This window comes from Pelophylax lessonae (genome assembly GCF_965119305.1).
Source record: "Pelophylax lessonae genome assembly, chromosome: 4".
Lineage (NCBI taxonomy): Eukaryota > Metazoa > Chordata > Amphibia > Anura > Ranidae > Pelophylax > Pelophylax lessonae.
Genome location: NC_138771.1, coordinates 629,268,987 through 629,285,694, shown reverse-complemented (window position 1 = coordinate 629,285,694; position 16,708 = coordinate 629,268,987). Strand labels below are relative to the sequence as shown.

The following is a 16,708-nucleotide window of genomic DNA, read 5'->3' as shown; positions in this document are numbered from 1 at the left end:
CTGTGATATAGGGGGCTGCAATGTGAGAAGGGGGAACTGTGATACGGGGGTCTGTGATATGAGAGGGGGAAGATGTGATATGGGGGGGCTGTGATGTGAGAGTAGGGAACTGAGTTATGGTCTGTGATGTGAGAGGGGGGAGCTGTGATATGAAGGGTCTGTGATGTGAGGAGGAGGATTGTGAATAAAAGGGGGCAGTGATGTTAGGAGGGAGGAAGCTGTGATGTGAGGGGTTGTGATTGAAAGGGGGACTGTGATGTAAGGGGGGGGGGTCTGTGATTGCAAGGGGGGCTGTGATGTAAGCGGGGCTGTAATGTTGGGGGGGCTCTGATGTGAAAGGGGGGACTGAGGACACTAATGTGAAGGGGGCTGTGATGTGAAAGATCGGAATCATTTAAGTAAAATTAGATTTTACCTCTGCAGAAAGAAAATGTTACCAACTAGACCTTCGTGAATTTTAATTCAGTACCCCTGGTTTAGGCCATGTTGCAGTTTAGATTTAAGTAGTGCTTAAAAGAGTTTGCCAAAAAAAGACATTTCCCTCTCTTCAAAATAGTACCTTTTTGGCTGGATATTTGCCCCTCCGCGCAGGGAATGCAGTCAAAGCAGCACATGGGCTGCCCTTTCTGTGGTGCTTTCCGAAATCCAGGGGAGCAACTCTCACTGCAGACAGACTGAGGGATCTAAGGGCAGAGAATAAACACAATGACTTATTGATCCAACATTTTGTTTGAAGGTTAGATTATGGTGTTCTTCATTATTTCCATTACACCTTCATATATTTACCTCCTTAATATCACGCTTCCCACCCTACCCTACTCATACCAATATAACATTTTTGGAAAAGAAACCTAAGAGGACCCCCCCGCCTGGACAGCCAAAGGGAAGTGTCCGGATTATCTGGGAAACAACGTTGGCACCAGAAGAAGGACCATCTCATTCCGCTGTCCAAGAGAGAAGATATGGGATTGTTGTATCAAGTAAATAATGTTTGTTTCTGCCTATTGATTAGTTAGGGGAAGGTGAGGGGTAAAGCCGAGTGTACAAGTGTAGCACTGCCACCTTAAAGGCTGCTGGTTTTTCACACTTTTGAATTCCCCTGGATTACCCGTAGCAACTGTATGAAGAATCTTAACACTTTACTTTCTTGGCACAGTCAATGAACAGTCTAGGGCAGTGATGGCGAACCTTGGCACCCCAGATGTTTCGGAACTACATTTCCCATGATGCTCAACTACACTGCAGAGTGCATGACCATCATGGTAAATGCAGTTCCAAAACATCTGGGGTGCCAAGGTTCACCATCACTGGTCTAGGGGTTGTTGTTTTTGTTGTTTTATTTGATATTGGGATCATGAGTGGGATACTCCAACACTTGAACTATTCACAAAGCTAAAGACTTCTATCTGAGAAAGCGGTCGGGCCGCAGCTTCATCCTGCCACTAGATGAATCTGGGGTAATGTTCCTTTTAGTATTTATCTTCAGGGCACACACCAGAGTACCCCCTTTCTCTCCACCAGCTGACACCTGTCCACTGACTGCTCTACTCCAGAGTGGCCCCCTTCCTGGTCAGGTCCTTAAGCACGATCCTATGTACTTACGATACTGCTTTCCAGGTTCTCCAGTGCCTCAACTCCTTCAGTCAGCTCTCCTGGACCTCTGGGTTCAGCTCCACACTTCTGGCTCACCAGACCAACTGCCTGTGACCATACTCCAACCACTGCAGAAGAGGAGGCAGCCACCACCCTCCTTCCAGGACTCTGCTCACCAGCCAAAGACCTTGAGCCCCTGGCTTTATATACTACACCCCACAATGCACCGAGACAACCAGTCTGTGCCAATCACTGGGGCTGTATCAAAGCCTGTGTGCCCATTGGTCAGGTTTCCTCCACTGTGCAATGTGCCTCTCCATTGGACCAGTGGGGACACTCCCTCAGACCACATGAATCACACACTGAGTACACTGAGCAGACCTAACTCACAGATCCTGCTCCCTGTTAAGCAGAGAGAATATAGAATTTACCTGCTGCTCTTCTGATAGGCGGACAGAGCCAAAACTATACTGTCTACCTAGCATCTAGGAGGGTGCTTCACAAGCTATACAAAAATATGGCAACCACCCAATTTATAAGTAGCCTTTGCAGTACGGTGCACACAAGAGGACTTTGCACATCATATTCAACAGAAAATTTCCCAGCACACTTACCAGCCAGCCTGCTAAAAACGTAAGACCACGTCTAACAATTTACATTAAAAACAGAGGTTTTACTTACACTCATTTGAAAATATATGTAAGACGCAGTACCTCGCCAAGGTTCCTCTATATACTGCAGTCCTAACTCTATAGTTTTGAGAGCCTCCAAGTTGGAGCACATACAGCAGTGGATAAATTAAGGGCAGGTTTGCCTGGAGGGATCCCATTCCTCCTAAAGGCACAGGGACACACCGGACACCCAGCAAGGGCACAATAGCAGCTGAAGGCATCTAATGTGACCCTATGACAACTCCAGCCAACAAGCTATACAAAAAGATAGCAACCACCCCAATTTATAACTAACCTTTGCAGCAAGGTGCATATGGAAGGGCAATGCATATAAAAAACAAACAAAGCTAGTATAAGTTCTAGCTCAACTTGCTTAGATTTTGCCTTCCCTTGTCCCGGCTTTCCCCCTATGCTAATGACATTTTTAAATTAAAAACTTTCTTTTTTTTATACATTCCTCATTTTCATCCCAGTGATGAAATTACTGGGTCTCTCAGCTTCTCTAAACAATGGTGGCAGATCATAGTTGGTGGGAAGGACAAGGAGGCGCTGTATTGAAAACCCCTGCCTCATTTCTCCTCTCAAGAGCCCCAAGCCGTAATCCAACCAGTGGTCTGTTTCTTGGAATGGGATATGTAAATGTAGCCAGGTGCTTGACTACAGAAACATGAAAAAGGAGACATTGCCCTCTTTACAACCAGTTTTACTTTATCTTTCTACTGCTGTGTTAGATGTTGTGTTGCACTATCCCCTCCAGCCAGCAGGGGGAGAGCTATAGCCAGGAAAGCCTAAGGACTTCTATGCAGAGCTCTGAGGATCATGGGAATTGAAGTCTGGAACATCAACCATAAAATGGGACTCATGGACCCTGACCCTACAGTTCCCAAAAAGCACTGAGGCAGAGGGGGAGAGGTGGAATAGCTTTTACTGAACTTCTCTAACAGACTGCTTCCTCTTTTCAGCATGGGAGTCCATGTGAGCACATAAGCCTGTATGTCCACATCTCTGCAGCAGAGTAGACTGGCAAGGACTGAAGCTTGAGGCCTGAGAATGGTGACACAGGGGGCAGCGCTGCATGGACCGTGGCGATTCCATCCAACGGTGCAGGGAAACTACATCTTCCCACTCTCTATTCCTTCACTTCTAATCACCAGAGCCATCTGCAAAGAGGCAAGGGGCCCCTTTCCAACAGCAGGAGTCCACAGCCACATCGTAGGGACTGGTGAGAGTGCTCACTGCTCACCAATTACACACTGATAGCAGAAACTGATTTACTGGAAGCAGGATGCACCTACATTGCATGCTAATTCATAATGACTGCTGATAAGTGCACCAGTGCTGCTTATGGGCCCCAAATATAGCCAGACGAAGAACACAATAAAGGACTGCCCCTACATAGTCATTCTATTACCCCCCATCTATTATTCATTTAAAGAGAAGTCGCCATTATGGCACTTTGGCCCTATAATCTCCTGAACGCAATAAATTCACTCAGGTTACTGTCCTTTGCTGCATTCATAGTGATCTTTCTACAGTGTATGCTTATCTTGGCGCATAGTGTTATATCTTACCTATTGCTGACTACACCATATCTTAAGTTTTACTATTACTATTGCTTATTATTGGTACTTATATAGTGGTATCAATTTATGCAACGCTTTACAAATATATTGCACCTTCACATCAGTACCTGCCCTCGAGGAGCTTAGAACCCAAGGTCCCTAACTCACATTCATACATATACATACTGGGACCAATTTAGAAAGGAACCAATTAACCTACCAGCATTGCTTTTTAAGTGTGGGAGGAAAACGAAGTACACAGAAGAAACGTACGCAGGCACAGGGAGAACATGCAAACTCCACGTAGGTAGTGTCATGGTTGGGATTTGAACCGACCACCCTAGTGCTGCCAGGCAGGCAGAAGTGCTAACCACTTGTGTGACAATATTTTATGATTTGCTTTTGCTTATTCATTTAGTGTCTGTTTCCTGACCCTGCATTATTATTGTGTACCTGTGTACGTGGTATTGCCTTCAGTTATTTCTGTATTGCTAGAGTAACTTAACCTAGTGCAATGATCTCCAAACTACGGCCCTCCAGCTGTTGCGGAACTACACGTCTCATGAGGCATTATAAAACTCTGACATTCATAGACATGGCTAGGTATTTTGGCAATTGTAGTTCCTGAAAAACTGGAGGGCCATAGTTTGGAGACCCCTGACCTAGTGTGTCAGAGAGACTGAAATCCTTGAACAGGTTAAGGTAAAGCACAAAGGACCCAACCTATCCAGGGGCTTCTGGGGGGGTAGTGCTGCATATATATCATATATAACACTGTGGTGGGTGAATATTAGTCTGGATGCACGTAGACCATCTTAGATAACACCGAAATATCATGCTGGGCCTCCAAGATTGAAAGCACTGAAATCGAATTAATGTAAAGGGTTGGTCAGAGACATTCTATCTTAGGGGCTTCTAATGTACATTGCGAGCAGCTCACGGCATTCAGTGAAATCAAAGTAAGCAGTTTCAGAAGAGGAGACTCTAAAACCGTGCAAGCTGGAGTTCAACTTTAAAGAGTAGTGTGGGGAGGGAGTTCTCAACCAAGAACATTGAATAACTTACCTCTGGATCTCCTGTGATCCACTTGATTTCTGTGACATTGATGCTTAGCTCATTCAGTTGGGTCTCTTGTATTTTGTACTGGCCGACCTTTACAAAGTCAATGTCCCCATCAGAGTTCCGGTGCCAGTTCACGACATCATAATTAGTTGGTGGATTTCCATTGGAATCAAAGTATACTTCTTCACCCATGCGGTTCTTGAAGTGAATTTTTTTCAAATACTGAGTAACCTGTATAGATGAAGATTTTCTATATAATTATATGTGTTTGCAGCTTCTGAGCTTATCCAAATAAAGCACAACTGATAAACTGTAAGTGTTTCTAAAGACAATACCTTTTGTTTTAGCTTTTGGCTGGCGAACCAGCTGGAATTTGCTCAGTGGATGACCCTGTTGGCCGCCTTCTGTCTAATATCCCTCAACTGAAAAATTGAAAGAGTTGAGTGGAAAACTGTTGAACGAACAGTTACTGCATCCAATCAGATGCAGGCACTGTTTGGATATTTTGACAACCGGCCCATTTAGTGGCGATTCCTCCATCCATATTGTTGGGCATGGATGTGGAAATCTTTTAGGTACTTTCTGCTTAGCCTTTAGGCTGAATGGAAAAAAAAATCTATTTGCTTTTTGGCAGCTTTAGAGGGTTAGAACCTAGGCCAGGTTCCTTTTGTGGAAATTTCCCATTACTCCCTGTATAAATTCTCATTGTCACTGGAATAGGTGACTCCACTGAAGAACTTCACCTCATCTCACCTCCTGTTTTTTTGACAACTCTAAAATATAAAAGACAGACTCAAAAAATGGAAGTATAGGGAAGGTACTATGAAGGAAAGGCACCCACGTCCCAATATGTATAAATGGAGATAGAAGGGGGGAGAGGGGTGCAAAGAAAGGGGGGCTTTCTAGAGGGGTACCGTCATCAGACCAATATCATAGTCGAAAAATATATAAAAAGAATATTTTATTGAAACAACATAAGTTAAAATGTATACTGTATTCCCAAACAATAGAGAACAGTATTACAAGATCAAATAAAAGCATATAGATACAAGCCAAATCGTAGCAAAACATGTATAGATCAATCAATATTGTATCTTACACAAGGGCTAATAGAAAAATTCTACAGACCCTAAACCAACCAGAAATGAAATGTACTGGTTAGCATAGATGTGAAGAACGATGATGCCCAAAACTATAGCCCGACATGTTTCGCGGCAAAAGCCGCTTCCTCAGGGGCAGTTGAGGGGCTTTTATTTGATCATTCGACAACTCTAAAATGTTAAATATCGCTTTCTGTCACTCTGTGATAATAATCTGCAGAACAAGCAGAATCTCCCAGATGAGCGCACAGATAGAAATAAAAACCTCACAGGGGTTCTAATCCTTCTTACATAGTTACATAGTTACATAGTAGATGAGGTTGAATAAAGACAATAGTCCATCCAGTTCAACCTGCGTAGGTGTGTGTGGCTGTAATCGTCTCACATAGCCCTGAATGTTCTGATCCTTGAGATGTACGTCTAAGAGTCTTTTGAAAGCCACCATACTTCCCGCAGAAACCACCTCTTGTGGTAGAGAATTCCACAATCTTGTAGCCCTAACAGTAAAGAACCCCCCACGTTGCCTGAGGTTAAAACGCTTCTCCTCTAATCGCATTGTATGCCCTCGAGTCCTTGTGCAATCCCTTCGATTGAACAGCTTTTTTTCTAAGCTGAGATCCCCATTGAGATATTTGTAAATTGCTATCATGTCCCCCCTCAGGCGTCTCTTCTCCAGGGAGAATAAATCAAGCGATTGCAGACGCTCTTCATGAGGGATCTTTAATCTATCCAAAGCAAAATATAAAAGGTATATACTTTCTGCTATACAAATGCAACTGGAAAATTTCTGAAGCAATTTTTGGTTTCAGATGAATGTGTTCTGCAGCTATCGGAATACAATGTCCCAGCAGGGGGGATCCCTCCATCCACCTCAGTTGTGTGGATGGAGGAATCTGTTTTTTTTTTTTTTTTTCTTCATTCAGCCTACTGGCTAAACAGAAAAAAAACAATTCTCTATTGCCAGCTTTAGGGGCTATGCGTTTCAGATGTGCCAAGACATGAAATTGTAGCTTCAAATGCTTGGACACTCATCACTTTGGTCCAGTCTGTTGAACAGAGATTTATCAACTGACATCAAGACATCGACTGCAGATGTCTTCATATCCACAGCAATCACTATAGGGTTTTTCCACCTATCAGAGGACAGAACATCATTGCCTTTACTGATCTCTGTAGGATTCCCACTTCCACGGAGAATACCAGCCGTGCTTCATTTCTTCCATTTTTAAACGATATGACTGTGGGCTAATACAGGACCATTTCTTCTATAACCCTTACTAGCCTCACAAACTACAACTACTCCTTTATTTTTGTTTTTTTTCTGAGATCTATTTCGCACTTAGATATAAGGAGATAGCATTCAGAATTGTGTTTTTCGTACAGGTTAAGCCCATGCCTGGAGAGGAAAACTTGACTTGTTGATTGGAACATTCAGTTCCAGTTAATCACTTTTGAAGATATCCGTATTGTAAAAGCTCTTGTACCTCCTCAACAGGAGACCTTAGTTGACTATTTATTCAAGATACCCCAAGGTAAATGTTGCATACAGTGCACTGTTTGGAAAATAAGAAAGCCTCAATTTATTATATGAGGTTCTTTAACCACTTGCCGACTGCCTAACGACTATTTACGTCGGCAGTCAGCCCCTCACAGGCAAAGCGACGTAGATCTACGTCGCTAGCTTGTGAGGCTCTAGGGAAGGAGCGTGCGCCGCTGGAGGCGCGCTCCCGCTCACTCACGGCCTCCCCCGCGCGTGTGAGCGGCGGACCCGATGTCCGCCGCTCACTCGCGATCGCCGGTTACACCGGGAGAAAGGCAAGCGGCTAATGTAAACAAAGCCGCCTGTCATTCTCCCCTGTGTAACAGCAGAGATCATACGGTCCTGCTATGTAGGACCGTAGATCTCTGCTGTTACACACACAGCCACATCCAATCACAGTTAGAATCACGCCCCTAGGGACACACTTAACCCCTCCTTCTCAAATAAAGTTAACCCCTTCACTGCCAGTGTCATTATTACAGTAACAGTGCATATGTATAGCACTGATTACTGTAGGAATGTCACTGGTAACCCCAAAAGTGTCAAAAATGTCAGTCAAGGGTCCGATCTGTCCGCCGCAATGTCGCAGTCTGGCAAAAAAAATCGCAGATTGCCGCCATTACTCGTTAAAAAAAAAAAAACAATAAAAATGACAAAAATATTTCCCTTAGTTAGTAAACGCAATAACTTTTGCGCAAACCAATCAAAATACGCTTTTTGCGATTTTTTTTTACCAAACTTATGGTAAAAAAAAAATTGGCCTAAAATGTAAAAAAATGTTGATTTTTACATTTTTTTGGGGGGAATTTCATATAAACAAATGTGAAAAATATTGTTATTTTTGCAAAATTGTCGCTCTTTTTTTGTTTATAGCGCATGATCAAAAAATCGCACAGGTGATCAAATACCACCAAAAGAAAGCTCTGTTTGTGGGAAAAAAATTACGTCAATTTCATTTGGGTACAGCGTCGCACGACCGCGCAATTGTCCGTTAAAGTCACGCAGTGCCGAATCGCAAAATAGGCCCTGGTCAGGAAGGGGGTAAAATCTTCTGGGGCTTAAGTGGTTAAAGGTGAACCTGTGCTTTGCCCAGATAGGGTTTACTTGAATACCCTGCTACCCAACAGTACATACTCACCTTTACTGCTTCATTCAGCCCCCAGAAACATGGAAATCAAACCGTGTTTAAACTTCCCATTGTGTTACACATGTGACAGCACTGGGCTAATCACCAAGCACCCTTGCTGTCACATCATAGGAAGAGGAATGTTGACTGGATGGAGCTGCGGGGGAGGGAAAAGTAAGTTTTCCATGATGGGAGGGCATTAAAGTGGCTGCATGTTGTCTGGTGCTTTAAGGGTAGCATATGTTTTTTTGAAAGTCATAGATCATTTTGTTAGCCTTTCGCACCCAATTCCAGAAAATTAGAAAGAGTTCACTAGCTTTTGCTCACAATTGTTTCACATCCTAAAGTTTTGTGAAAACAGCACAAACAAGATCTGTTTGGTGTCTCATTCTATAGTGTGAATATCTGATTTAGGTACCAACATACAAAATTCTAATTACTGAATACATAGGTAAACAGATTTTCTGACTGTATATTTATTTATTCATTTATTGGGAGAAAAGTGACCTGAACATTGATGGCAGTCCACAAGCCAACTGGTAAAAAAAAAAGGAAGATGGAAACCCCCTGAAACACTTTTAAGGCACAACCAAATTAAATATGCAACAGTGTTGGTGTATGTGAGCTGTTGCAGCTGTTTCTTGGGTACAATAGATACAATTAAATAATTAACACCCATATGGCTTCTCTGCTATCACATCTATATGTGTGTATGTGTATAAATACATATAAGTGTGTGTGTATATATACCCCTACACAGAAGTTCAGATGTTATGCCTGCCTCCAAAGACGCCAAAAAAATGCCCAAAAAAACGCCAGCTACAAAAACGCCCAGGTGTGTTTTTGCAGCAGGCGTTTTTTTTGGGCATTTTTTTGGGGTCTTTGGAGGCAGGCAAAACATCTGAACTTCTGTATAGGGGTATATATACACACACACTTATATGTATTTATACACATACACACATATAGGTGTGATAGCAGAGAAGCCATATGGGTGTTAATTATTTCATTAGCGCAACCATAGGTTTCTGCTACTTTCACACCTATATATGTGTATGTGTATATATATACATACATGGGTGTGTGTATATATACCCCTACACAGAAGTACAGATGTTATGCCTGCCTCCAAAGACCCCCAAAAAAATGCCCAAAAGAACGCTTGCTACAAAACCGGCAAGGTGTGAAAATAGCGGAGCCATATCCCTGTTCTATATTAATTCTAATACAAACGACCTTTTTTTTCTGGTTCTGGACATGCTACAGAGCTGAAACTTCACAGGTACACTTTTTAGACCCCCCAGACACTAAATCCAAAGAAATCTAATTTTTTTTTTCAATAATTGGCTCTCTATCAAAAATGACAATTTTTAAGAACTTTTTTTTGTGTGATTAATAGTCCCTGGGGCATGACCCAGAACCCTAGGCACTTTTTAGGGGCATTTATTGGGTTTTATGGCTTCAAAATTGTGTTTTTTGATTCCAGAAGTTTGGGTCACATTGATTTTAATGGGGTTCTGGAATCCGAACCGAACTTTCAGGAAATTCGGGTGTTCTGGTCGAACCGAACTTTTCAAAAGTTCGATCATCCCTAATTACTACAACAAATCTAAATAGTAGATATATAAGCTAGATAACAAGATAACCATAAGGCTCAGATAATGCAATCCTAATTTATGAAAATTTTCTAAAAAGGAAAAAGTATAATGTACCTTCCAGGGCAATATGATTCTTTGAACTTCACATTTTCCACGTTGAGTGGCATTCTGACCCAACATACAGTTCAAGATAATGTTATGGAGTGTGTGAGCCACAGCATACACTGCATTATACACCAAATAGTGTACCTTAAAATCAAATTCATCATATACATATTGCTTGGATCTGAAACTAGTCAGTTTCTCCTCCCCAGTACACCACACAGTTCCATTGTTCTTAATTGTACTGGAGTTCGGCCATCGACACTCCTGAACTACTTCCCAGAAGTTCTTCACATAGATATCCTGAGGAAGGGCAGTTGAAGGACGGATATCAAGAAGGAATTCTTTAAACCCAGGCATACTCGCTTCATGCAAAGACAAACCAAGGGTCCCCATCATTATACTGCTATACCATTTAGTTGGAAGAATTGGTGAGTTTGACCATCCTTCGGTAGCCAACCAAATCCGCTTGACATCCTTTCTGCCTAACAGTAACCCAATCACTGGGTGAACCATGGGGTCTCTGGAAAATACTATAACAATCTTAGCTGATGACCGAGCAACAAGATCCACAATGTGGTTTAATTTTGTTTGGGAAGTCGCTGGGCCAAAAGTTTCATGGTAAGCAAGGCAAACTCCCAGTTTTTGGAGCTCCTCTTTGAGAACTTGAGATCCCAGAATACCATAGTCTTCCTCAAGTGAGAGTAGCCCAACCCAATTCCAGCCCATGTATGAAACCAGTCTGGCAAGGGCACGTGCCTGTTTGTCATCACTAGGGTTAGTGCGGAAGAATGATGGGTAAAGGAAGCGGCTATTCAAGGATGCTAAAGAAGAAACGTAGCCTATCTTCAATGGAGGATAAAAAAAAAAAAAAAAAATTCTATTAAAATTACATTTATACAGAAAACGTTAAAACATTAAACAAAATCTTTTTTTTTTCTTTTTTGTGGATATGTAATAAACTAGCAGGAAATCATAAACAAGTCTATTATATCCATGAATGCATCTTTGAGACATAAATTTGTGTTTTAAAGCTCCTTCTGAGTAGTGCAGTCAGAATCAATATAACACTTATAAGAATTTCTTGTAATATCTTTTGTTCTTTTATTGTGCCCCTATGCTTTTCTTGGAGAGCGAAAGAGAAAATCTGAGAAGATGACAATGTTTTGTAATATCTTTTGTGGTTGTATTGTGCCCCCATGCTATTCTTGGAGGAGCGAAAGGGAATATCTGAGAAGATGACAATGTCTTGTAATAGAGCTGCACGATTCTGGCCAAAATGAGAATCACAATTTTTTTGCTTGGAATAAAGATCACGATTCTCTCACGATTCTCTGTGTAACATCTTTTACATTATAAAAAAAATTGGGATAACTTTACGGTTTTGTTTTATTTTTTTTATTTTTTTATTCATTAAAGTGTATTAATTGCATTTGAAAGACTGCTGCGCAAATACAGTGTGACATAAAAATTTACAACAATCACCATTTTATTCTGCAGGGTCTCTGCTAAAAAAAATATATATATAAATGTTTGGGGGTTCTAACTACTTTTCTAGGAAAAATAAACTGATTTAACTTGCAAGCAACAAGTGTAGGAAAAAGGTTTAGTCTTTAAGAGGTTAAACTTCCTTCCTCCGGCAGAGGGAAAGAAAAGATACAATGTAATCATTTGTGTTTACAGTTCAGTGGGAGACTAATGCTGATAGGCTTTTGTGGGAGGCTCTTTTTTTTTTTTTGACAGCCTCCCTCACAGCTATGTAAAGAATCGAGCAAGTGTCATGTTAAGATCGTCAGGTGGAGTGAATCGCGATCTCGATTCTGTTACGATTAATCATGCAGCTCTATCTTGTAATATATTTTGTTGTTGTATTGTACCCCCATGCTATTCTTGGAGGAGCGAAAGGGAATATCTGAGAAGATGACAATGTCTTGTAATATCTTTTGTTGTTGTATTGAACCCCCATGCTATTCTTGGGGGAGCAAAGGGGAATATCTGAGAAGATGACAATGTCTTGCAATATCTTTTGTTGTTGTATTGTGCCCCCATGCTGTTCTTGGAGGAGGGAAAGGGAATATCTGAGAAGATGACAATGTCTTGTAACATTTTTTGCTGTTGTATTGTGCCCCTATGCTATTTTTGAAGGAGCAAAAGGGAATATCTGAGAAGATGACAATGTCTTGTAATATATTTTGTTGTTGTACTGTGCCCCTATGTTATTCTTGGGGGAGCGAAAGGGAATATCTGAGAAGATGACAATGTCTTGTAATATCTTTTGTTATTGTGCTGTGCCCCCATGCTATTCTTGGAGGAGAGAAAGGGAATATCTGAGAAGATGACAATGTCTTGTAACATTTTTTGTTGTTGTATTGTGCCCTCATGCTATTTTTGAAGGAGCAAAAGGGAAAATCTGAGAAGATGACAATGTCTTGTAATATCTTTTGTTATTGTATTGTGCCCCCATGCTATTCTTATAGGAGCGAAAGGGAATATCTGAGATAATGACCATCTACATAGGAAGAACACACCAATATCAAAAGATGGTATTCTGTCCGGGATCTCCTAACTCTGTTCCTATAACTTCCTTTTTCCCTAACTGACTCTCACTTACAAACTGACCCCTTGGACCTCATGCATAGTAGTTTCCTACAGTGGAAATGATTGATGGTGATGATAATGATGATGGTGGTAATGATTATAATGAATAATGATGATGACAATTACCTTATGGCAAAGAATAAGAGCAGCCCTCCAATGGACAGAAACTGTAACTGTGATGAAGGATGGCATGGAGCTGTATAGACAGAAATTGCCCAACTCCCAGGCACACAGAAAAGGGAAACTATTGGGTTCCTTTAAATCTGGTGTAAAATGTAGCTTTAGCTGCTATATTCATATCTGTTCTGGTGCTGCCCCCTGCAGACATGCCACTTCATCATCTCTGCAGGGCCAGTCCTTTTCTGGGATGAATGATGTTGATTGTAGTACAAACCACTTCTATGGGCCCAGAGCATCATGGACATACCCCCTGGTGGTGTATCTTTAGGGCCAATCCTATTCTGGGATGAATGATGTGGATTGTAGTACAGTCCATTTCTATGGGCCCAGGGCATCATGGACATACCCCCTGGTGGTGTATCTTTAGGGCCAGTCCTATTATGGGATGAATGATGTGGATTGTAGTACAGACCACTTCTATGGGCCCAGGGCATCATGGACATACCCCCTGGTGGTGCATCTTCACACTGACCAGGCTCACAGTACTGCTACATAGCATGACACTCATTCTCTGCAGCAGTAAGGACCACTCACCACTGACCCTGGACAAGTGCTGGCCGAAAGACTCTTGAAATTAGGGTATATAGACCACAAATATTTAATGTATTGGACGAGAGGGCTTCAGGGAAGGAGCAACAAAGATGGGGGTGAGAGATAAAACATGTAGTAGAGCTTTAAATTACCCTTTGACTTTGCCCATTATGGGCATAAGAAAGAGTAAATTTGAAGCTGAAATCCAGGTATGGCAATTTTTACATAGTTACATTGGTTCAACTTGGACCCTGTGAGGTCCCCCTGGAAGCTGGGAATCACTGTAGTAGACAGCACTACTACAGTGATTGCAGTTAGCTACTGGATCCCGCCTCTGTGTTTTCTGATTGGATAAGGTGGAGATTGCGACATCACAACCCAACCTCTCTACCTCATTCGATCAAAGTAAATGCAAAGTATTCCATGAATTGCACCCAAGACACAACATTGTGAAAAAAAGAGCTAGCATCCACCCCCCCCCCCCCCCCCCCCGTGTTTGCATTGCAGCAGGGCAGCCAATCAGTACAGGACCCAGAAGCTGGTAAAGATCATTGTAGCAGCTTAGGGAATGAGGTGAAGCTCTGCTGACTTCCATCATCCAATCATGTGCAATCAAAAATGTTCTTAATTCTCTATTTTCTTTGCATGGGATTGAGTATTGCTTGATCACATTCACTAAAATCTGGGGATAATTCTCTTGCAAAGTAAAACTGTGACTTTACCTGGGGATACATGTATGTTCCCAACACAGTGGCCATCGCAATGGAGGACGACGACAATGCATCGCCAACAATAGCCACGGGGATCTTCTGGTTACATTGGTAGTTGAGAATGGGATGTTCCCTTCCAGTAAGAGTCCAGAATGTCCCCCGCAAGGCTTGGGCTGTGTGCGTACATGAATCAAAGATCTGGAATCCTAATTTTACATTTGGTAACAATAGATCATCAGCATTTATCTCTTTTATAGCGTATTTCACGACCTGCAACCAGCTGTAACCCACAGTACTTAATCTGATGGAATAAAAGCAAGAAGGTAATTTCAAGTTATGAAAAATAAGCATTAAAGTATAAACATAAAGTTAAAGCAAAAAAGGCTTCTAGGAGAAAGCAAGATAATGCAGAATTCTGCTTCTGCTTTTTCCTGACCACCTCAGTTTGGCACCATCATCTCATCAAGCAGGGCTGCGTGGGGCTTCCAAAACCGTTCTATACAATTATGCTCTATTTATGCCTTGTAACACACTTTTTGAAGCTTAATAACAGTTTAATAGGACTTCCATTTTGGAAAGCGGTACTTTCAAATCCCCTGGCTGCAGTGACAGCTGATCATCCACAGAGGTAAGTACAGCGGGGACCAAGGAGGTGGGGGGAGAAGGTGTAAAGTGTAAATTCACCTTTTCATTTTTTGAGTAAAGGTGAAACTACACTTTCCATTCCACTTTCATTGGAAACAAAATCGCAAACAAAAATAAATAAATAATATAGTGTATTACAATTTGCAAAGTCATATTGTAATTGAATGTTATTAAAAATGACCTTTCCTTTTCAAACTGCAGCACTGTCATTTTCTGTAAAATGCAATATGGCGACCTGGGAGTGTTCTATACACAGAATGTGTACTTAAAACACCCCAGAAACATAATTTCCTGCTTGTTTGATTGTCTCACCGATTTTCACAGAAGTCTGCACTAAGACAGATTTCAGGCATCCCCTGCAACAAAAATGTAATTTTTGGTGAGATACTCCCAATAGGAAATCATGTCTAAAGGGATGCAGACCCAGCAGACTTCCTCAGTAAAGCCCTGCAAGTGCAGCAGCTGATTGATAGCTATAAAACTCCCATAAAGATTTACTTTCCACATGGGCACAGACAGACAAACAGCTATTCCTTTGGAATAAGAAAAGGTAGGAATCTGAAACAAAGTTAGTTAAACTCCCTGCAGTGTACATAGATCACCTAGAGCGGAATGTTTTTTATTATCAATAAAAGTGGAGTTAGTCTTTGTTTGTGTTACACAGTCCTAGTGCCCAGCTGTCCTCCTCCTGTGGCTACTGATACCAGCACTACCCTTTCAGGCACTGCCAGCCCATCTGGCTGCAGCTGCCCTTTTCTCTAGCCCTCCTGGCTACTTCTCCACAGTCCTCCCAGACTGACTCTGCATTCATTGCAGACTGCTCTATCCCAGTCCTCTCAGGCATGCCTCTCAGTCCTCTCCAACTGTATCACTCACCAGCCCATCTGGCTGTCTTCCTCCCTGGAGATTTACCCGGAAGTGTTCTCCTGCTGTCCTCCATTTGCTCCCGTGCCTCCGGTCAGAAAACCTTTGTGTGTTGTGAAGAGGGTCCCTTCCGCACCCGAACCCAGGCCTGAGGTCAGACTAGGGGGCTACCCTCAAGGAGCACTAACAGCCTGGAACTCCATCTCCAGCTTCCACCTGAACTCCACTGCCCCAAGCTGGGCTGACCCTAAGTATTTGGGGATTGGTCGGGGCCCTAAAAACACTTCAGGCAGCTTCTCCTTACCTCCTCGGCCATTCTTCTGGAAGTTTCTAGCAAATTCCAGAAGTAGGGGGAGGTCTCAGAGATGCTGCCTGTGAGTCATCCAGCCCTCCCTGAGTCACTCAAACCTTACCCAGCAAAACACACAGGCTTGGCTGCCAGCCAAGCCTGACAATTTACCTACTCAAACTAACAAAAATCCAACACAGCTGGAGGGTGCTACATGTACAAAGAAGGTCTAGTGCAAGAATTGCTGGCCATGATCTGACTATCGAGACGATATTTCACATGTGTGCGATAATCGCAGTTTGTGTGTGTGCAGGACTGACGCGCAGGGCAACCATTGTGCACTAGCACTGGGGGGGGGGGCGGTAGCATAAAAATGTTGTTTTTTTTTTATTATAATTTTTTTATTTTTTATTTTTTTATACTGTTGCTTTAAAAAAAATGTTCTTGATCAATTTTATTGATGTCACAAGAAATTTAAACATCCCTTGTGACAGCAATAGGCACGTGACAGGTACTCTTTTTGGAGGAATCTAGGGG

The 16,708-nt window shown here is 42.2% G+C and overlaps 1 protein-coding gene across 1 annotated transcript in view; it reads right to left on the bottom strand.

Moving 5' to 3' along the window:
• LOC309552857 (extracellular calcium-sensing receptor-like) overlaps positions 1-16,708 on the bottom strand; it is a gene marked incomplete at both ends in the record, with an annotated part of 45,873 nt that overhangs the window by 15,028 nt on the left and 14,137 nt on the right. Inside the window, 4 exons of the mRNA XM_082253768.1 lie at positions 560-683; positions 4,892-5,119; positions 10,502-11,200; positions 14,386-14,674. Coding sequence (XP_082109894.1) covers positions 560-683; positions 4,892-5,119; positions 10,502-11,200; positions 14,386-14,674 — 1,340 coding nt within the window. The remainder of the gene's footprint in view (positions 1-559; positions 684-4,891; positions 5,120-10,501; positions 11,201-14,385; positions 14,675-16,708) is intronic.